At 37.4% G+C, this 22,296-nt stretch overlaps 1 protein-coding gene and 3 gene segments (V, D, J or C); all 4 read left to right on the plus strand.

The window, feature by feature from the left end:
- Nucleotides 1-682: 682 nt before the first annotated feature.
- LOC113072690 (Ig heavy chain V region 3-6-like) lies at nucleotides 683-1,228 on the plus strand. The segment is given in 2 exon segments: nucleotides 683-739; nucleotides 862-1,228. Coding segments are annotated over 2 exon segments (393 nt in total).
- A 1,591-nt stretch (nucleotides 1,229-2,819) lies between these two features.
- Nucleotides 2,820-3,333, plus strand: LOC113072692 (Ig heavy chain V region 5A-like). The segment is given in 2 exon segments: nucleotides 2,820-2,934; nucleotides 3,026-3,333. Coding segments are annotated over 2 exon segments (351 nt in total).
- A 10,863-nt stretch (nucleotides 3,334-14,196) lies between these two features.
- On the plus strand, nucleotides 14,197-21,335 carry LOC113072693 (Ig heavy chain Mem5-like). Its single transcript, XM_026245658.1, has 3 exons — nucleotides 14,197-14,349; nucleotides 14,441-14,746; nucleotides 21,016-21,335. Exons 1-3 carry the CDS (start codon nucleotides 14,307-14,309, stop codon nucleotides 21,333-21,335), a joined length of 669 nt encoding a protein of 222 aa, XP_026101443.1. The 5' UTR covers nucleotides 14,197-14,306.
- Nucleotides 21,336-21,735: 400 nt separating this feature from the next.
- LOC113072689 (Ig heavy chain V region 5A-like) lies at nucleotides 21,736-22,296 on the plus strand. The segment is given in 2 exon segments: nucleotides 21,736-21,829; nucleotides 21,913-22,296. Coding segments are annotated over 2 exon segments (402 nt in total).

Here is a 22,296-nt window from a genome sequence, read left to right on the forward strand (position 1 = left end):
GGTGCGATGGATCGCGTACAGACCAATAGGGTGTCGGAATGGTTTATACTTATCCAACCACAATCAAATTCACTCCATCCGGATGGCGCGTTTTATCTGGATAGGTTTTTTTTTTTTTTTTTTGAATGATGACAAGCCGGAATGAAAACAAGCCGAAATGAAATAGCAGTAACGAAGGTATTTTTAAAATGTAAGGAGTAGAAAGTACAGATACTTGCCTGAAAATGTAAGGAGTAGAAGTAAAAAGTCGGCTGAAAAATAATCACTCAAGTAAAGTATAGATACCCCAAATTTCTACTTAAGTACAGTAACGAAGTATTTGTACTTCGTTACTTGACACCTCTGTTAAAACGAGAAAACGATTTCGTTTTGTCGAGATAACGAGAAAATCAAGTCGTTATAATGAGAAAACGAGAAAATCAAGTCGTTATAATGAGAAAACGAGTTCATTATGTCGAGATAACGAGAAAATCAAGTAGTTATAACGAGTAAACGAGTTCGTTATGTCGAGATAACGAGAAAATTAAGTTGTTATAGCGAGAAAACAAAAATTATAATGCACTGCCGCTTAGAACTTCTGTAAATATCAGATGTTTACGTCAATGCAAATCTCAACCCTTAACAGGAGGACACAGACAGAATAAAAGCTCTTTGTATTGTGTTTTAAAGCAGCACAGTGAAAATACAAGCATCATCATGTACCTTACATCAGCACTGCTAGTTTTAGCAACTGCACCCTGTGAGTATACTACTCTGTGTGTATGTATATATATATTTGTGTATGTATGTATGCATGTGTATATATATATCAAATGTGGAGTTTAGTTTGTATTATAGAAAATTTATATTTGTTGTTTGTAGGTCTTTTCTGCATTGAGCTGGATCAGCCTCCTGTAAAGGTTGTAAAACCAGGAGAAACATTTACCATCTCCTGTAAGATCACTGGATATTCAGCCTCAGGAGGTGGCTACTACACAAACTGGATCAGACATTCAAGTGGAAAACCCATGGAGTGGATTGGATATTTCTATACTTCCAGTAGCAATCTAGTCACAGATTCTCTGAAAAATAAGATCAGTTTCTCTTCTGAATCCTCCAGCAACGCAGTTATATTAACAGGAAGGAATTTCAACACTGAGGACACAGCTGTGTATTATTGTGCTCGTGATGCACTGTGCCAAAAACTGCCACAGGACCTGAACAAAAACTAAACGAAACATTTTTTCAATAAACAGTTCCTTTTCATATTATAAAGTAGTACATATTTTCACACAATAACCACAGTATTGTAAAATCAAAGCAAATAAATAAATGAATATCGAAGACTGAATTAGTCAGGTGATGTTTTAGCCTTTGTAAATACTCCTTTGTCAAATTCATCTACTAAATGGCATGTAATAACCTTGAATGCTCAACTGACCCATTGTAAGAATAATTTATATGCCAGAAGAGGATACCCTTCTTTAAAAAAAAAAAACTTTTACAAAACACCTTTAGGTTTTGAACACACCCACTATGTTTTTCACCATGCATTTGCAAATATATCAATGCAAACTCAACTGCCATATTTTCTATTTAAAACTAGTAAATGAGAGATTTATCTGAAAAGGAGAGACAATGCTTTCTCTAAAGCTCTTTGTGTTGTTGGCAGCCATACACAGTGAGTGTTTTATTTATTTTTAAAGAGTAACAGTAACTGTCTCCAGTGCTTCCTACAAACTGATCTGTGTATGTAGTGGATTCACTCTTAGTGATGATGCACTGGATCCGCCAGGAACCTGGAAAAGGACGGGAATGGATCTTACACTATTATACAGACTCTGCAAAAGCTCAGCTCAGATTCACAGCATCTAAGAACAGCTTTAATTTCTATCTGCATATGAGTCAGTTAAATACATTAAAGTGATAAACTGAAAAGTAGATTCCAAATTGCAAGAGACATTTCCAGCAACACAGTGACTCTGCGAGGACAGAATATGCAGACTGAGGACACATCTGTGTATTACTGCACCAGAGAGAGAACACACAGTGATACAAAATACCAGCAGTTCTGGTCAAAAACATCTTGAATGAAAAGAGCAATAAAAAGTCCCCATACATACTGTAGGAATACAAAAAAACGGCCCACGAGATCATTTTGTCGAGGTAACGACATCCATTTCTTGTGGCCACGACTTCTTTTGTTGAGGGATAAAACATGTTTTTCTTGAGGCCACAAGTTTAATGCGTGACCTGCATGACCATAGCAACCCGGGATTATCAGAGATGGATTCATTAATATTTTATTTTGAATTAAGAAATTATTATATTATTTGTCATAGAAAATATTTGATTTTTTTAGAAGCAATAACGAAATACAGGTGTTTCCCGAGGGTCACACATCAGTAAATAAAATAACATTTAATTTATAAGTTCAATGCCATAAATGTTTTAATAAGAGCAATAAATTATAATTTTGTCACTTCTGTTCAACTGGTTTTCAAAAAACTATCAGTGTTAGTGATGTTGATAAAAGATCCCTGATATAATAATAATAACATGAGGAGAAAAAAAGCAGTATTGCATGATTAGGTAATGGAATAATACAGTTCATTTTACATCATAGTTTTAACTTAACTTAAATTTACAGTCAAAACTGTTTACATTTTCTGCTCATTGACTTTATCCATGTAAATAATTACATAATTAAATTCAAACCTAAAAGCCTTTGTTGAAAATAATGTTCAGGACAGGGTTATGCACATTAAGTTCATTAGCTCTGTGCGATTATGTAAATCTCCTGTTGCATATTTAAGCAGCAGGCATGAATGAGTCAGTTTACACATTCATCTGATCACTAGAGGGAGTGAAGAATCACTTCAGTTCAGTCAAACTGTGCTGAGAAACAAACCATGATCTCTTCATCTTTAGTGCTGCTTCTGGCAGTCATATCCTGTAAGTTTAGTCTGTTTTCTGTGTAATACTTCATTTTGTTGAACAAAAGATCATGATCTCTTACTAACAGATATTATTTGATTTGATACAGGTATTGATTCAAATGAACTCACTCAGCCTGAGTCTCTGACTGTCCGTCCTGATGCCACTCTCACTATCAACTGTAAAGTCTCATATTCAGTTACAAGCTATCATACAGGCTGGATTCGTCAGCCTGCAGGAAAAGCTCTGGAGTGGATTGGAATCATCTGGAATAGTGGAGGCACAGACTACAAGGATTCCCTAAAGAGCAAGTTCAGTATCAGCAGAGACACTTCCAGTAACACAATAACACTGCAAGGAAAGAATATGCGAGCTGAAGACACAGCTGTGTATTATTGTGCCAGAGACACACAGTGACATACTCTAACAGACTCACTGTACAAAAACATAGTCATACTGACATTACAGTATTTATCATGCTTTTTCCTTTAACTGACATTCACTGATCTTCATCAAAACAACAATTACCTAATAAAATAAACAAAACAATTAGATAAAATAAATAAGCACTATAATCAGAAACTATGTTTCAACAGAAAGTCAGTAAAATCCATTATATTTTACATAATTTTGCTCTCATCCCATTAGAAGAGAACAAAGTTTTACTGTTGTCTCAGAAGAGGTAGTAGTTTCAGCACTGTTTGATCAGCATTAGCCGCGTTTCCACTATCGAGCTTAAACCGGGCATGCTAGTGTGTGCCAGGGCCAGTCGTGTTTCCACTGTCACTTCCGGGGCTTGATCGTGCTTTGCCAGGGCTTCCTCGGGGCCAACGGCCAGGGTTTTCTGGCCCGACGAAAACCTTGGGCCAAAGCAGGCCAGTTGGGGCTAGAGGAGGGGTTATGAACAAAGGCGGAGTTTCTCCGTGTCTGGAGAGCATCAGCGCGGATCATTTCAGAAAGATAACAGCTTTAACACCAGCATTAAAGACTTTTTAAAATAAGTTGAGTTCAAAACTCACTCTTAGTCAGCAGCGAGTTTGAAATAACTTAATAATAACTAAACAAGACAGAAATATTTATGAGCGATGTAAAAGACTACGCACGCTAAACATTAAGTTACCATAGTAAACATGGTAAATATGACCGCTTGGATAAATCAGACGTCAGCTTCTTATTCTCTATCACAATTGTGTATAAGTAGCATTTTATCTGTTGTCTCGTTTCAAGAGTTCAACTCCACGTTGCACATCATCAAAATAAAATAATGATTTTTGTTCGGGAGCTTTTATAAAAATAGAGAGTCTGCGCTGCGGATCATTTCAGAAAGATAACAGCTATAACACCAGCATTAAACACTTTTTAAAATAAGTCAAGCTCAAAACTCACTTTCAGTCAGCAGAGAGTATTTGAAATAACTTGATCCAATGTGGATTATAATCACCATACAAGGCAGAAATATTTATAAACGATGCAAAAGACTATGCATGCTGGGGATTAACATTACCATAGTAAACATGGTAAATATGACCGCTTGAAGAAATCAGATGTCAGCTTCTTATTCTCTATCACAATCGTGTATTTATTTAGTAACTTATATTATCTGCCACAAGCCTCTTCTCGAGAGTTTAGCTTTCATATCATATCAAGCTTTTATAAAAATAGAGATATTATCATTCATTCTATATGTGGCTACAAACAGAAACAGACTCGACTGAATAAGCAGGCTATTTTCATAAGCGTTAAAAATAAATAAATAAAATAGAAATAAGTGTATTTATGTGTGATTAATTTTGAGTCCTGATAAATTAAATCAATATGATCAATGTATCACTTATTCTATAGTTAAAACATCGATGCTTTTGAATTTGAATATATAATAATAAAGCATGGAAACAAATGGTCGCATCATGTTCGTTTTGTGATCACGCATGTACCAGTGACTTATTTCGTAGTTTTCTGATAACTTCTCTTTGTTGGTGAAATTTTGAGGTTGCATGACGTTGTTCTGAGAGGCGTGTAAAGGACATGTTTTAGTGACGCGCAGCAGAGCTTCAGGCTCTACTGTGGAAACCCTGCGCTATTCTGGCCTCCGTGCTACTGGCCCGAGGCTATGAGCCCCGCCCGCCCCGCTTTAAGCCCTGGCTCGCACTGGCCCGACAATGGAAATGTGGCTATTGAGGGTTTGATCGTCAGATCTGTGTCAGTCAATGAACTGAAGTGTTTATTCTGTCTGTGTGATGTGAGTCAGGAGGTCTGTAAGAGATGTGAGCCGCCTGCTTAAACACCAATAGACTGCAGTAATCTGTCAAGAGAATTTATACAGTCATAGACAATTTTCTGCAATTTCATATTTGATAATATTGATATTTTAATTTCATATTAAAACAAAAAGCACTAATATTAAAAACCATTAAACAAGATACAATTAAAAGTAATGCAACACAAAGATGGAATTTATCACTAATAATAGCAAAATAATGCTGTCTGTTTATATAGATCAAACATTAACAACAAACAAATCTCAATCTGGTCAGCATTTTAAATAATCAGTTCTGTGAATTGAATATGCAAATCAGCTTACTTCTTTAAATGTGACAGTTCATCTTTGTGATCTGAACAGACATCTGAACTCTGGAAACTAAGGCTATCTTTCTGGTTTAAACTTTACATACACCATGTTTAAAAGGTGTATTTTATTTGTACTTCTGAACGTTTTACCACGTAAGTCACCACAAACAACAACAGTGCAAAAATGTAACAATATACTTCATTACATTTAATATTGTTTCTTTTTCCACAGGTTTTGAATGTCAGACATTCACTCAGTCTGAAGCAGTGGTTAAAAAACCAGGAGAGTCTCACAAACTTACATGTACAATAACTGGATTTACTTTCAGCAGTCTCAGACTGAGCTGGATCAGACAGAGCCCTGGAAAAGGACTGGAGTGGATTGCATATATCAGCACGTACAGTACTCCAATCTCCTATTCTCAGTCAGTTCAGGGCAGGTTCACAGTGTCCAGAGATGATTCCAGCAGTCAACTGTATCTACAGATGAACAGCCTCAAGACTGAAGACACTGATGTGTATTACTGCGCTAAAGAGTCACAGTGAATGAGTTCAGTGTCAAAGCAATACAAAAACTACTTCCTCATTCACATATGGTGATGAATATTGACTGATCAACCGCATTCCATCACATAGAAATATTCCATTTTAATGCACATTCTACCTTTGCTAGGTTGTTAATAAAAATTTACAATATTCAATTTCATGTGTTTCCAATACTACACTGATTCTGTGTTAGCAGAGCTATGTTTGATTTATGCATGCAAACTGTGAAATGCTGTGATCCATTCTCAATCTCAGTTCTCATGACCTAAACAGGTTACTGAACAACATTCAAGATGACAAATGCATCACATAATTACTAACTAAACAGTATCACGTGAGCAGGAGGATGTTGTTATCAGTAAAGTACAGCTGAGATTTGGTTGTAGGTTTGAAGATGCGTGTTTTTACAGCCGTGGTTATATTCACACCAGAACAGTTTGATTAATATTAAGTTCATATTGAGTAATTTGACTTTTAGACACAGTGTTGCCTGTTAATCGCTCTGTCAACTAAAACAACTCCTAAAGAAGTCAAGGCAAAATAAACCACCGCTTCTTTGTGAAACAATTACTTCCTGAATCCTGAATAATTCAGGAGGGTTTTTGAATGAATCAGTTTGATGAATGTCTCAAAGATTCACTCAAAAAGTAACTTGTCACTACTAACTGTCATAACAATTTACCCTGCAGACAGAGTCACTGCAAAATCCTCATCAGTTAATGCACAGACTCATTCTGGAATGAGAAAACACATGAAAAACAGACAAATCTAATACAAAGAACGGTACATTACTGTATAATGTGAGTGATCAAACATGTAATGATCATATTTATTTCTCTTTTGAAAGCATGAAATCACTTTTACAGTGAATCAACAACAGGCTTTTAACAGTGTGCATGGTTCCTAATCATAAATGTTACAGTAATTACTTGAAGTAAATACTTATTTAAAATAAAGTTCATCGTATAATGTCACATAATCTCAGAATTCTTGTTGTTTGAGCGTATGTTCACCAGGTTTGATGATAGTTGTATATTTTCACAGACAGTTATATTGTCAAATTATATTTACAGACTTGACAAAACCATTCAGATATTGAAATATGCTGAACTGCATGCAAAATCTAATTCGTCTCAAACCATAATTTCACAACACCACAGTAAAAAAAAAGGGTACAATGAAAAAAAATTCTGTAAGTAATTTTCAAATGAAAATGAAATGAAAAAAAAAAAAACATGATAAACACAAACACTAAACTTTTAATAAAATAATCTGATAGGCTATATGTGTATAATTTAATAACATATAGCCTAGTTTGATATATGAATTGGATGTTCGTCAACGATTGCATTCAGTCGGAGAATACCGTGTTTACAGCTCCGTAAAATAAACTACTGGAAGCTCTGTAGGTTTGCTGCATAGACCTACAGCTAAAATATTAAAATTACAAACACACAATAACATTTTCAGTTACTTCCATTTCTGAGAAAAAAATGTAAATAAAATACTGTAGTCCTAAACAGAACATGCGAGCTCAATCACGCATAAATAAAATTAGTGTCTCTAAAATGTGTTTGCGTTAAACTTGTTATTAACATATTAATTTTGACAGGCCTACTTGAAATAAAATACATTTTAACCAAAGTAAAATAAAATGTTAAAAAAGTTAAAGATTTTATACAGCTAGTCCACATTTCTGAATTTAATGCCTTATATGTTTTAATATAAGCAATCAATTATATATTTTTGTCACTTCTATGTGTTCAAATTTTTTTAATTAAATTAATTTTGAGTCCTGATAAATTAAATCAATATGATCAATGTATCACTTATTCTATAGTTAAAACATCGATGCTTTTGAATTTGAATATATAATAATAAAGCATGGAAACAAATGGTCGCATCATGTTCGTTTTGTGATCACGCATGTACCAGTGACTTATTTCGTAGTTTTCTGATAACTTCTCTTTGTTGGTGAAATTTTGAGGTTGCATGACGTTGTTCTGAGAGGCGTGTAAAGGACATGTTTTAGTGACGCGCAGCAGAGCTTCAGGTTCTACTGTGGAAACCCTGCGCTATTCTGGCCTCCGTGCTACTGGCCCGAGGCTATGAGCCCCGCCCGCCCCGCTTTAAGCCCTGGCTCGCACTGGCCCGACAATGGAAATGTGGCTATTGAGGGTTTGATCGTCAGATCTGTGTCAGTCAATGAACTGAAGTGTTTATTCTGTCTGTGTGATGTGAGTCAGGAGGTCTGTAAGAGATGTGAGCCGCCTGCTTAAACACCAATAGACTGCAGTAATCTGTCAAGAGAATTTATACAGTCATAGACAATTTTCTGCAATTTCATATTTGATAATATTGATATTTTAATTTCATATTAAAACAAAAAGCACTAATATTAAAAACCATTAAACAAGATACAATTAAAAGTAATGCAACACAAAGATGGAATTTATCACTAATAATAGCAAAATAATGCTGTCTGTTTATATAGATCAAACATTAACAACAAACAAATCTCAATCTGGTCAGCATTTTAAATAATCAGTTCTGTGAATTGAATATGCAAATCAGCTTACTTCTTTAAATGTGACATTTCATCTTTGTGATCTGAACAGACATCTGAACTCTGGAAACTAAGGCTATCTTTCTGGTTTAAACTTTACATACACCATGTTTAAAAAGTGTATTTTATTTGTACTTCTGAACGTTTTACCACGTAAGTCACCACAAACAACAACAGTGCAAAAATGTAACAATATACTTCATTACATTTAATATTGTTTCTTTTTCCACAGGTTTTGACTGTCAGACATTCACTCAGTCTGAAGCAGTGGTTAAAAAACCAGGAGAGTCTCACAAACTTACATGTACAATAACTGGATTTACTTTCAGCAGTCTCAGACTGAGCTGGATCAGACAGAGCCCTGGAAAAGGACTGGAGTGGATTGCATATATCAGCACGTACAGTACTCCAATCTCCTATTCTCAGTCAGTTCAGGGCAGGTTCACAGTGTCCAGAGATGATTCCAGCAGTCAACTGTATCTACAGATGAACAGCCTCAAGACTGAAGACACTGCTGTGTATTACTGCGCTGAAGAGTCACAGTGAATGAGTTCAGTGTCAAAGCAATACAAAAACTACTTCCTCATTCACATATGGTGATGAATATTGACTGATCAACCGCATTCCATCACATAGAAATATTCCATTTTAATGCACATTCTACCTTTGCTAGGTTGTTAATAAAATTTACAATATTCAATTTCATGTGTTTCCAATACTACACTGATTCTGTGTTAGCAGAGCTATGTTTGATTTATGCATGCAAACTGTGAAATGCTGTGATCCATTCTCAATCTCAGTTCTCATGACCTAAACAGGTTACTGAACAACATTCAAGATGACAAATGCATCACATAATTACTAACTAAACAGTATCACGTGAGCAGGAGGATGTTGTTATCAGTAAAGTACAGCTGAGATTTGGTTGTAGGTTTGAAGATGCGTGTTTTTACAGCCGTGGTTATATTCACACCAGAACAGTTTGATTAATATTAAGTTCATATTGAGTAATTTGACTTTTAGACACAGTGTTGCCTGTTAATCGCTCTGTCAACTAAAACAACTCCTAAAGAAGTCAAGGCAAAATAAACCACCGCTTCTTTGTGAAACAATTACTTCCTGAATCCTGAATAATTCAGGAGGGTTTTTGAATGAATCAGTTTGATGAATGTCTCAAAGATTCACTCAAAAAGTAACTTGTCACTACTAACTGTCATAACAATTTACCCTGCAGACAGAGTCACTGCAAAATCCTCATCAGTTAATGCACAGACTCATTCTGGAATGAGAAAACACACGAAAAACAGACAAATCTAATACAAAGAACGGTACATTACTGTATAATGTGAGTGATCAAACATGTAATGATCATATTTATTTCTCTTTTGAAAGCATGAAATCACTTTTACAGTGAATCAACAAACGGCTTTAAACAGTGTGCATGGTTCCTAATCATAAATGTTACAGTAATTACTTGAAGTAAATACTTATTTAAAATAAAGTTCATCGTATAATGTCACATAATCTCAGAATTCTTGTTGTTTGAGCGTATGTTCACCAGGTTTGATGATAGTTGTATATTTTCACAGACAGTTATATTGTCAAATTATATTTACAGACTTGACAAAACCATTCAGATATTGAAATATGCTGAACTGCATGCAAAATCTAATTCGTCTCAAACCATAATTTCACAACACCACAGTAAAAAAAAAGGGTACAATGAAAAAAAAATTCTGTAAGTAATTTTCAAATGAAAATGAAATGAAAAAAAAAAAAAACATGATAAACACAAACACTAAACTTTTAATAAAATAATCTGATAGGCTATATGTGTATAATTTAATAACATATAGCCTAGTTTGATATATGAATTGGATGTTCGTCAATGATTGCATTCAGTCGGAGAATACCGTGTTTACAGCTCCGTAAAATAAACTACTGGAAGCTCTGTAGGTTTGCTGCATAGACCTACAGCTAAAATATTAAAATTACAAACACACAATAACATTTTCAGTTACTTCCATTTCTGAGAAAAAAATGTAAATAAAATACTGTAGTCCTAAACAGAACATGCGAGCTCAATCACGCATAAATAAAATTAGTGTCTCTAAAATGTGTTTGCGTTAAACTTGTTATTAACATATTAATTTTGACAGGCCTACTTGAAATAAAATACATTTTAACCAAAGTAAAATAAAATGTTAAAAAAGTTAAAGATTTTATACAGCTAGTCCACATTTCTGAATTTAATGCCTTATATGTTTTAATATAAGCAATCAATTATATATTTTTGTCACTTCTATGTGTTCAAATTTTTTTAATTAAATTAATTTTGAGTCCTGATAAATTAAATCAATATGATCAATGTATCACTTATTCTATAGTTAAAACATCGATGCTTTTGAATTTGAATATATAATAATAAAGCATGGAAACAAATGGTCGCATCATGTTCGTTTTGTGATCACGCATGTACCAGTGACTTATTTCGTAGTTTTCTGATAACTTCTCTTTGTTGGTGAAATTTTGAGGTTGCATGACGTTGTTCTGAGAGGCGTGTAAAGGACATGTTTTAGTGACGCGCAGCAGAGCTTCAGGCTCTACTGTGGAAACCCTGCGCTATTCTGGCCTCCGTGCTACTGGCCCGAGGCTATGAGCCCCGCCCGCCCCGCTTTAAGCCCTGGCTCGCACTGGCCCGACAATGGAAATGTGGCTATTGAGGGTTTGATCGTCAGATCTGTGTCAGTCAATGAACTGAAGTGTTTATTCTGTCTGTGTGATGTGAGTCAGGAGGTCTGTAAGAGATGTGAGCCGCCTGCTTAAACACCAATAGACTGCAGTAATCTGTCAAGAGAATTTATACAGTCATAGACAATTTTCTGCAATTTCATATTTGATAATATTGATATTTTAATTTCATATTAAAACAAAAAGCACTAATATTAAAAACCATTAAACAAGATACAATTAAAAGTAATGCAACACAAAGATGGAATTTATCACTAATAATAGCAAAATAATGCTGTCTGTTTATATAGATCAAACATTAACAACAAACAAATCTCAATCTGGTCAGCATTTTAAATAATCAGTTCTGTGAATTGAATATGCAAATCAGCTTACTTCTTTAAATGTGACAGTTCATCTTTGTGATCTGAACAGACATCTGAACTCTGGAAACTAAGGCTATCTTTCTGGTTTAAACTTTACATACACCATGTTTAAAAAGTGTATTTTATTTGTACTTCTGAACGTTTTACCACGTAAGTCACCACAAACAACAACAGTGCAAAAATGTAACAATATACTTCATTACATTTAATATTGTTTCTTTTTCCACAGGTTTTGAATGTCAGACATTCACTCAGTCTGAAGCAGTGGTTAAAAAACCAGGAGAGTCTCACAAACTTACATGTACAATAACTGGATTTACTTTCAGCAGTCTCAGACTGAGCTGGATCAGACAGAGCCCTGGAAAAGGACTGGAGTGGATTGCATATATCAGCACGTACAGTACTCCAATCTCCTATTCCCAGTCAGTTCAGGGCAGGTTCACAGTGTCCAGAGATGATTCCAGCAGTCAACTGTATCTACAGATGAACAGCCTCAAGACTGAAGACACTGCTGTGTATTACTGCGCTAAAGAGTCACAGTGAATGAGTTCAGTGTCAAAGCAATACAAAAACTACTTCCTCATTCACATATGGTGATGAATATTGACTGATCAACCGCATTCCATCACATAGAAATATTCCATTTTAATGCACATTCTACCTTTGCTAGGTTGTTAATAAAAATTTACAATATTCAATTTCATGTGTTTCCAATACTACACTGATTCTGTGTTAGCAGAGCTATGTTTGATTTATGCATGCAAACTGTGAAATGCTGTGATCCATTCTCAATCTCAGTTCTCATGACCTAAACAGGTTACTGAACAACATTCAAGATGACAAATGCATCACATAATTACTAACTAAACAGTATCACGTGAGCAGGAGGATGTTGTTATCAGTAAAGTACAGCTGAGATTTGGTTGTAGGTTTGAAGATGCGTGTTTTTACAGCCGTGGTTATATTCACACCAGAACAGTTTGATTAATATTAAGTTCATATTGAGTAATTTGACTTTTAGACACAGTGTTGCCTGTTAATCGCTCTGTCAACTAAAACAACTCCTAAGGAAGTCAAGGCAAAATAAACCACCGCTTCTTTGTGAAACAATTACTTCCTGAATCCTGAATAATTCAGGAGGGTTTTTGAATGAATCAGTTTGATGAATGTCTCAAAGATTCACTCAAAAAGTAACTTGTCACTACTAACTGTCATAACAATTTACCCTGCAGACAGAGTCACTGCAAAATCCTCATCAGTTAATGCACAGACTCATTCTGGAATGAGAAAACACATGAAAAACAGACAAATCTAATACAAAGAACGGTACATTACTGTATAATGTGAGTGATCAAACATGTAATGATCATATTTATTTCTCTTTTGAAAGCATGAAATCACTTTTACAGTGAATCAACAACAGGCTTTTAACAGTGTGCATGGTTCCTAATCATAAATGTTACAGTAATTACTTGAAGTAAATACTTATTTAAAATAAAGTTCATCGTATAATGTCACATAATCTCAGAATTCTTGTTGTTTGAGCGTATGTTCACCAGGTTTGATGATAGTTGTATATTTTCACAGACAGTTATATTGTCAAATTATATTTACAGACTTGACAAAACCATTCAGATATTGAAATATGCTGAACTGCATGCAAAATCTAATTCGTCTCAAACCATAATTTCACAACACCACAGTAAAAAAAAAGGGTACAATGAAAAAAAATTCTGTAAGTAATTTTCAAATGAAAATGAAATGAAAAAAAAAAAAAACATGATAAACACAAACACTAAACTTTTAATAAAATAATCTGATAGGCTATATGTGTATAATTTAATAACATATAGCCTAGTTTGATATATGAATTGGATGTTCGTCAATGATTGCATTCAGTCGGAGAATACCGTGTTTACAGCTCCGTAAAATAAACTACTGGAAGCTCTGTAGGTTTGCTGCATAGACCTACAGCTAAAATATTAAAATTACAAACACACAATAACATTTTCAGTTACTTCCATTTCTGAGAAAAAAATGTAAATAAAATACTGTAGTCCTAAACAGAACATGCGAGCTCAATCACGCATAAATAAAATTAGTGTCTCTAAAATGTGTTTGCGTTAAACTTGTTATTAACATATTAATTTTGACAGGCCTACTTGAAATAAAATACATTTTAACCAAAGTAAAATAAAATGTTAAAAAAGTTAAAGATTTTATACAGCTAGTCCACATTTCTGAATTTAATGCCTTATATGTTTTAATATAAGCAATACATTATATATTTTTGTCACTTCTATGTGTTCAAATTTTTTTTATTACTTACAGTCACAATGTCTGCAAACTGTTTACATTTCTGCTCATTGACTCTGTCCCTGTAAATAAAGACCTCATTAAATTCAAAACTAAAAGCTTTTAAAATCATGTCCAGGACAATGTGATGCATGTGAAGTTCATTAGCTCTGTATGATTATGTAAATCTCCTGTTGCATATTTAAACAGCAGGCATGAGTCAGTTTACACATTCATCTGATCACTAGAGGGAGTGAAGAATCACTTCAGTTCAGTCAAACTGTGCTGAGAAACAAACCATGATCTCTTCATCTTTAGTGCTGCTTCTGGCAGTCATATCCTGTAAGTTTAGTCTGTTTTCTGTGTGATACATCATTTTGTTGATTACAAGATCATGATCTCTTACTAACAGGTATTATTTGATTTGATACAGGTATTGATTCATATGAACTCACTCAGCCTGAGTCTCTGACTGTCCGTCCTGATGCCACTCTCACTATCAACTGTAAAGTCTCATATTCAGTTACAAGTGAGCGTACAGCCTGGATTCGTCAACCTGCAGGAAAAGCTCTGGAGTGGATTGGAATCATCTGGAGTGATGGAAGCTTGTACTACAAGGATTCTCTGAAAAGCAAGTTCAGTATCAGCAGAGACACTTCCAGTAACACAATAACACTGCAAGGAAAGAATATGCGAGCTGAAGACACAGCTGTGTATTATTGTGCCAGACGTACACAGTGCCAGATGCTAATAGACTCCCTGTACAAAAACACCATCATCATATCAACAGAGGTGTTAATTATAGGGCCTAAAAACTCTGCTTGTAATAACCTAGAACACTGTCTAAGACTTGATGGTTGCTCTGTCAATTCTTCGTCATCAGTTAGGAACCTAGGTGTGCTATTTGATCGCAATCTTTCCTTAGAAAGCCACGTTTCTAGCATTTGTAAAACTGCATTTTTCCATCTCAAAAATATATCTTAATTACGGCCTATGCTCTCAATGTTAAATGCAGAAATGTTAATCCATGCATTTATGACTTCAAGGTTAGATTATTGTAATGCTTTATTGGGTGGTTGTTCTGCACGCTTAGTAAACAAACTACAGCTAGTCCAAAATGCAGCAGCAAGAGTTCTTACTAGAACCAGGAAGTATGACCATATTAGCCCGGTCCTGTCCACACTGCACTGGCTCCCTATCAAACATCTTATAGATTTTAAAATATTGCTTATTACTTATAAAGCTCTGAATGGTTTAGCACCTCAGTATTTGAATGAGCTCCTTTTACATTATACTCCTCTACGTCCGCTACGTTCTCAAAACTCAGGCAATTTGATAATACCTAGAATATCAAAATCAACTGCGTGCGGCAGATCCTTTTCAAATTTTGGCGCCTAAACTCTGGAATAACCTACCTAACATTGTTCGGGAGGCAGACACACTCTTGCAGTTTAAATCTAGATTAAAGACCCATCTCTTTAATCTGGCTTACACATAACATACTAATATGCTTTTAATATCCAAATCCGTTAAAGGATTTTTAGGCTGCATTAACTAGGTAAACCGGAAACAGAAACACTTCACATAACACCCGATGTAATTGCTACATCATTAGAAGAATGGCATCTACGCTAATATTTGTCTGTTTCTCTCTTATTCCGAGGTCACCGTGGCCACCAGATCCAGTCTGTATCCAGATCAGAGGGTCACTGCAGTCACCCGGATCCAGTACGTATCCAGACCAGATGGTGGATCAGCACCTAGAAAGGACCTCTACTGCCCTGAAAGACAGCGGAGACCAGGACAACTAGAGCTCCAGATACAGATCCCCTGTAAAGACCTCGTCTCAGAGGACCACCGGGACAAGACCACAAGAAACAGATGATTTTTCTGCACAATCTGACTTTGCTGCAGCCTGGAATTGAACTACTGGTTTCGTCTGGTCAGAGGAGAACTGGCCCCCAACTGAGCCTGGTTTCTCCCAAGGTTTTTTTCTCCATTCTGTCACCGATGGAGTTTCGGTTCCTTGCCGCTGTCGCCTCTGGCTTGCTTAGTTGGGGTCACTTCATCTACAGCGATATCATTGACTTGATTGCAAATAAATGCACAGACACTATTAAACTGAACAGAGATGACATAACTGAATTCAATGATGAACTGCCTTTAACTATCATTTTGCATTATTGACACACTGTTTTCCAAATGAATGTTGTTCAGTGCTTTGACGCAATGTATTTTGTTTAAAGCACTATATAAATAAACTTGATTGATCATATCACAAATTAAGTCTTTCTGATCATTTTTCAAAGTGTAATCACTAAAAATAATTTGCACCGAAATATGAAACCAATGAAACTCAACAATCATAAATCTTTGCAGTATTTCACCAACACAACTTCCTGTCATGATTCTGCCCTCGTGTCCTTGATTTTTCCTAGTCTTGAGGCAGGATCAGGACAGACCCGTGTTTTGTGTACAAGCGCATGGCCTTGTCTTTGGGCCATGTGCTTGTGTTGTCTCGTTCCCTTGCCCCGCCCCCCTTGTTAACCTAGTCGTGTCTTGATTGTCCCATCTGTGCCACCTGTCGTGTCTTGATTGTTCCCCCTATTTAGATCTCCTAGTGTGCTCTGTCTTGCGTCGGTTCATTGTGATTTGTGTGTTCCTCACCTGTGATTGAGATATTGTATCCTGTATAACCGTGAGTGTTATTTGTAGTTAGTGTTCTCCTGTTTTGAGTCTTTGTTTATCTTGATTAATCAGTCCTGTTTAGTTATTGTTGTATCTGCCCTAGTCCTGTTTTCCCCCTCGTGGGTTTTGTTTTCCCCTTTTTTGTTAAATAAATCCTGTTTCGTTACTTCCTGTCTGCACCTGAGTTCCTCCCTTACCAAAACCCTGACAGAATGAACCGACCACGAAGGAACTCAGCAGACAGGAGGCAATGCTGGATGGCATCAGCCAGCCAGCGAGATTGTTTTGAGGGCTCTTGCCTTGTGGTGTTCCGGGGGACCAGGGGAGGTCGTTCCGGAGCGAGCGGGCGAGAGGAGGAGCCCCAGAGGTCCCCACCTACCCAGCTGCCAACGATCCCAGAGGGTCGAGTCCTGGCCGTGGCAACCCTGGGGGAACAGGCAGATCCCCCCCAGAGTCCTGAGGCGCCTTCCACAGCCAGCAGTCTCCCCATGAAGCGAGGGAGACGATTGTCGTGGGAGTCAGCTTCAGAGTCTTCGGCGTCCGAGGCTGCCCTACCCGAGATCAAACTCCCCCAACCCGCCTCTGACCCGGCTGTAGCCTCTGCACCGCGCCCGAGGAGGAAGAGGAAGAAGAAGGGGCCTGCCGGTCCTGTGACCCTGTCTCCTCTCGAGCCAGCAGGGGTGAGCGTGCCCGTGCCAGCAGCGGTGAGCGTGCCCGTGCCAGCAGCAGTGAGCGCTGGCGTGCCCGTGCCAGCAGCGGAGAGAGCTGGCGTGCCCGAGCCAGCAGCGGAGAGAGCTGGCGTGCCCGAGCCAGCAGCGGAGAGAGCTGGCGTGCCCGAGCCAGCAGCGGAGAGAGCTGGCGTGCCCGAGCCAGCAGCGGTGAGCGTGCCCGAGCCAGCAGCGGTGAGCGCTGGCGTGCCCGAGCCGGCAAGGAAGAGCGCTGTATGCAAGTCTGCAGTCGTGAGAGCGGAGGAGAGAGCCGCGGCCGACTCTGCAGCAAAGACTCTTGTACAGTCGGTCTCATCTCATAAGGAGATGCCAATTATCCTAGCTGCTAAAGCCTTTTCTGATTATTTGTCCCGTCTTGTCCAAATTTTAGAAATCCCCGTCAGTCCTGTCTTGTCCCCTGACCCTGTCCCCAGAAGTCCCAAGTGTCCAGCCGTTGTCTCCCCGTGTCCTGTTGATGTGGCCCCGTGTCCTGCTGATGTAGTCATGTGTCCCGTTGATGTGGCCCCGTGTCCCGTTAATGTCCCCCCCGTGTCCAGTAGATGTTGTCCCCCCGTGTCCAGTAGATGTTGTCCCCCCGTGTCCAGTAGATGTCGTCTTCCCGCGTCCCGTAAGTGTTGCCCCGCGTCCCTTGTCTGCTCCTGTCATGTCCCCTGTCAGTTGTCCTGAGACCCCTCCCCGCCCCTCACCACCCAGACCTGCCCGTACCCCCCGTCGTCAGCCTTCGTCCTGTCCTCCTAAGATTCCTACCCCTCCCACCCGCCCTGGTCTGTCCCCCATGAACTTTGTGGTCCCGCCCCCTCCCCTTCCCTGTTTATTTTTGATTTGTCACCCCAACCCTGCCGTTGTGTATTCATGTTTGCCCTTGTTGTTGTTCGTCATGTCTTGTTGGTTTGTGTCTGTGTCCCAGTCTGTCATGTCAGTCGTGTCCCGTGTTTGATGTTCCCTTGAGGAGCGTCTGGAAGCCGCTCCTTAAGGGAGGGGTTCTGTCATGATTCTGCCCTCGTGTCCTTGATTTTTCCTAGTCTTGAGGCAGGATCATGACAGACCCGCGTTTTGTGTACAAGCGCATGGCCTTGTCTTTGGGCCATGTGCTTGTGTTGTCTCGTTCCCTTGCCCCGCCCCCCTTGTTAACCTAGTCGTGTCTTGATTGTCCCATCTGTGCCACCTGTCGTGTCTTGATTGTTCCCCCTATTTAGATCTCCTAGTGTGCTCTGTCTTGCGTCGGTTCATTGTGATTTTGTGTGTTCCTCACCTGTGATTGAGATATTGTATCCTGTATAACCGTGAGTGTTATTTGTAGTTAGTGTTCTCCTGTTTTGAGTCTTTGTTTATCTTGATTAATCAGTCCTGTTTAGTTATTGTTGTATCTGCCCTAGTCCTGTTTTCCCCCTCGTGGGTTTTGTTTTCCCCTTTTTTGTTAAATAAATCCTGTTTCGTTACTTCCTGTCTGCACCGGAGTTCCTCCCTTACCAAAACCGTGACACTTCCCCCTTGCTATTTGCTAGTTCTTTACAATATCTGGAAGATAAGATTTACAGGTCATCTTGTTATTTAACAGTAGCCAAAAAAACAATATTACCAATTTTTTTTTCCCCACAGATATAATATAAAAAAGGAAAAGATTATTTAAATGGAAATTAAATAAAATTTAATGAAAGAAGGAGATTCAATACTTTTCTCGCAAACAGTCAGGGCCGTGCACAGACCTTTTGAGGGGCATGTGCTGAAACTGAAAAAGGGCACCCCCCCCTTTTTTTATATCAAGATTATTTAGTAAGCCTGCATAAAAGTAAGAAATGGTCACATCTTCATGACAAATTCAATAACACAAAATAATAGTCTCAAAAGCTTTAGATTTATTCACGATTAATAACAACCATAATAATATTAGATAATTAGATAATATAGATAAACAGGGTTTTAAGGGCTTCTTTAAACCTAATTACAACAGCAACCTTCTGCATGTATCTGGCAAAAATTTGATACTGTGGTGGACCAGGGATGTTGGTCTCTTGAAGGTCTCTTATTCACTAAACTTTCCCTAAAATAAGCCAGCAATGAAAAAATAAATAAAAATAGTGTGAAAAGTACAGTTGCAGTGAAAAGCATTTCTGAAGGATCATGTGACACTGAAGAGTACTAACTGCAGTAATGATGCTGAAAATTCAGCTTTGATCACAAAAATAAATTACATTTTAAAATATTCAAATAGAAAACAGTTATTTAAAATTGTAAAAATATTACACAATATTACTGATTTTGCTGTATTATGGATCAAATAAATGAACCCTTGGAATGAATCATGAAATTACATTCTGTATGATAAAATATAAAGATTTCAGTGATCTTCTGTAATTTTTTTTTTAGTTACTACATTACTGTAGTAAAACCATGTTTTACAACATTTTATACAAAGAGTATACAGAGAGTATACCATAACATGATTAGCCTAAATGTTAATAAATTAAGTGTATCATCAATCATAAATCAAAGAAGAAATTTCTTAGAAATATGTTATCTAGGTGACGAGGATCACTCGTCGCTGTGTAAGTTCCATTACGAAACAGCGGGGGCGCACCTGTTATGATTTTTCGATGGTAAAAACAAATTATATGTTGTTGTATTACTTATCAATATATCGTTTTTGACCAGCGAATGTGTGCAAATGTGATTTTTTTTCCCTTTTTTTTCATCTAGGTTACAAACTAATTTTTTTAGCTATATAGACGGAGCGCTCAGTTTTTCCTGTGGTAAAATGCATTTGGCCAAATTAGCATTTTATAAAAGATGAAATGCAACTGTATGCACAGGCTGTGTTGGCTATGTATTGGCTATGACTAGATGGCAAATGCTAGCCCTCTCTCAGGCGACGTCCCACATGTCTCAGTCAGTGAGTCAGTCAGACATCAAATAAATAAAATATGAGCCTTTATAGACAGTGTTTAGTAGTACTTATTCAAACAACAAGATATTTATTTACCCTTCGCAAAACTGTTCAGCTCAGCTGTTGTCTACTGTGTGGCTGCAGTGGAACTTCAGTTGATTCAATGAATATAGAGGGGGCGGAGTTATCAGCTTACTGACCGCTTGAGGATCGAATTAGATTTACACAAGCTCGTTTTAAGAACTTTCATTTGGTAAAACAGACAGACAGACGTAAAGGGTGACCAATAGCATTGATTAAAAAAACAAAAAAAAACAAAAAAAACAAACAAAAAAAAAACACCAAAAAAAGGGCACTTCTGAGTGTAAGGGCAAAAAGGGCATGTGCTCTGCACAGCTTGAGCCCTACCTGTGCACGTGCCTGCAAACAGTGGCATATTTTATACATTTTAAAGCTCCACCCAAATGTAAATGATATTACAGACAGTATTTCTACCAGCAGTGTTCAATGAGATTATTGCAGTGACCTTCCTGAATCATTTGAAATGGCAGACATTTCATTCTTATTTTTTCTCCTGATATGTTGTACTAGTATGTATAGACAGTCTGTTTGTGTGTGTAATAATATTTAATTCTGGCTTCAGATTTCATTAATAGATGTACTGTATATATGATAATGCTGACAGGCCATTATATAATTTTGTTTTAGGTGTTAACGGTCAGAGCTTGGAGTCCATCCCATCAAGTCCTGTCACCAAAAAGCCTGGAGAAACTCTGAATCTCTCGTGTAAAGGATCTGGATTTGATTTTGGACGGTACGGCATGCACTGGATCAGACAGTCAGCAGGACAAACATTCATCTGGATAGGGGTTATCTGGTATGACGCCAGTAAAACGGTGTATGCTAAAAGTGTAGAGGGACGAATAGAGATCACTAGAGACAATCCAAACAGCATGGTGTACCTGAAACTCTCTGGTCTGACAACAGAAGATACAGCTGTATATTACTGTGCAGGATACACACAATGATGTAGAAGAGCACTGAGCTGTACAAAAACAGACCAGGGAGGATAATTAGATTAAATATAATAAAATAACAACAGTAACAGCAGATGGCGCTGCAGCACAAGACAACTCTGAGCCAAAGAAACAGACCAAAGACATCTTATCCTAGAGGATGATATGCTGGCCAATATTTACCTATATTTACCTAGAATATAAGCTATTTAAATGCCATGATTGCTGATACATATGAATGACCTTAAGTGAATATATAAGAAAAAACAAATATCTAGTTGATTTAAATGTGTTATATTGTTAATGTCACAGAGGTCAGTGCTGTCTTCTGAAAGAAAAAAATGTAGATACTCATTTACTGGGTTGCATATGCAGTACTGTATGCAAATATATCTCTCCTCCTTTTATTTGAGTTTTAAGATGAAGAGAAGCAGCTTGTTCTCACTCGTCTCAAACCATGATCTCTTCATCTCTCTGGTTGTTGCTGCTGCTGGCAGCTGTTTCTCGTAAGTCTTTAATGCTTCTTTAGAGATAATTCATATTAAAACACTCATGGTTATAAATACTGTAGACCATATTTTCCCCTCAGGTGTCCACTGTGTTGAACTGTCCCAGACTGATTCTATGGTCTTAAGTCCTGGTCAGGTTTTGACACTGTCCTGTAAACTCTCTGGATATACAGTGTCTGACAGAAGCTACTGCACTCACTGGATACGGCAGCCTGCAGGAAAAGCTCTGGAATGGGTTGGATACATATGTGGTAGCGGTAACACATATTACAGTGATAAACTGAAAAGTAGATTTCAAGTCTCCAGAGATTCTTCCAGCAACACAGTGACTCTTCAAGGACAGAATATGCAGACTGAGGACACATCTGTGTATTACTGCGCCAGACTCACAGTGACACAGAGCAGCTACTGTCTTGTTCAAAAACCACTCTAACACTCGGCACACAAATAAACAGCTTTATGCT

The sequence above is a fragment of the Carassius auratus genome, unplaced genomic scaffold (assembly GCF_003368295.1).
Source record: "Carassius auratus strain Wakin unplaced genomic scaffold, ASM336829v1 scaf_tig00009927, whole genome shotgun sequence".
NCBI lineage: Eukaryota > Metazoa > Chordata > Actinopteri > Cypriniformes > Cyprinidae > Carassius > Carassius auratus.

What these genes read in the sequence shown, in the direction of transcription:
- LOC113072693 (XM_026245658.1), top strand. Translation starts at nt 14,307, where the DNA reads ATGATCTCTTCATCTTTAGTGCTGCTTCTGGCAGTCATATCCT. An exon ending in GCTTCTGGCAGTCATATCCT is followed by an intron (nt 14,350 to 14,440) that starts GTAAGTTTAGTC and finishes GATTTGATACAG; the next exon opens with GTATTGATTCATATGAACTC. An exon ending in TTGTGCCAGACGTACACAGT is followed by an intron (nt 14,747 to 21,015) that starts GCCAGATGCTAA and finishes ATTTTGTTTTAG; the next exon opens with GTGTTAACGGTCAGAGCTTG.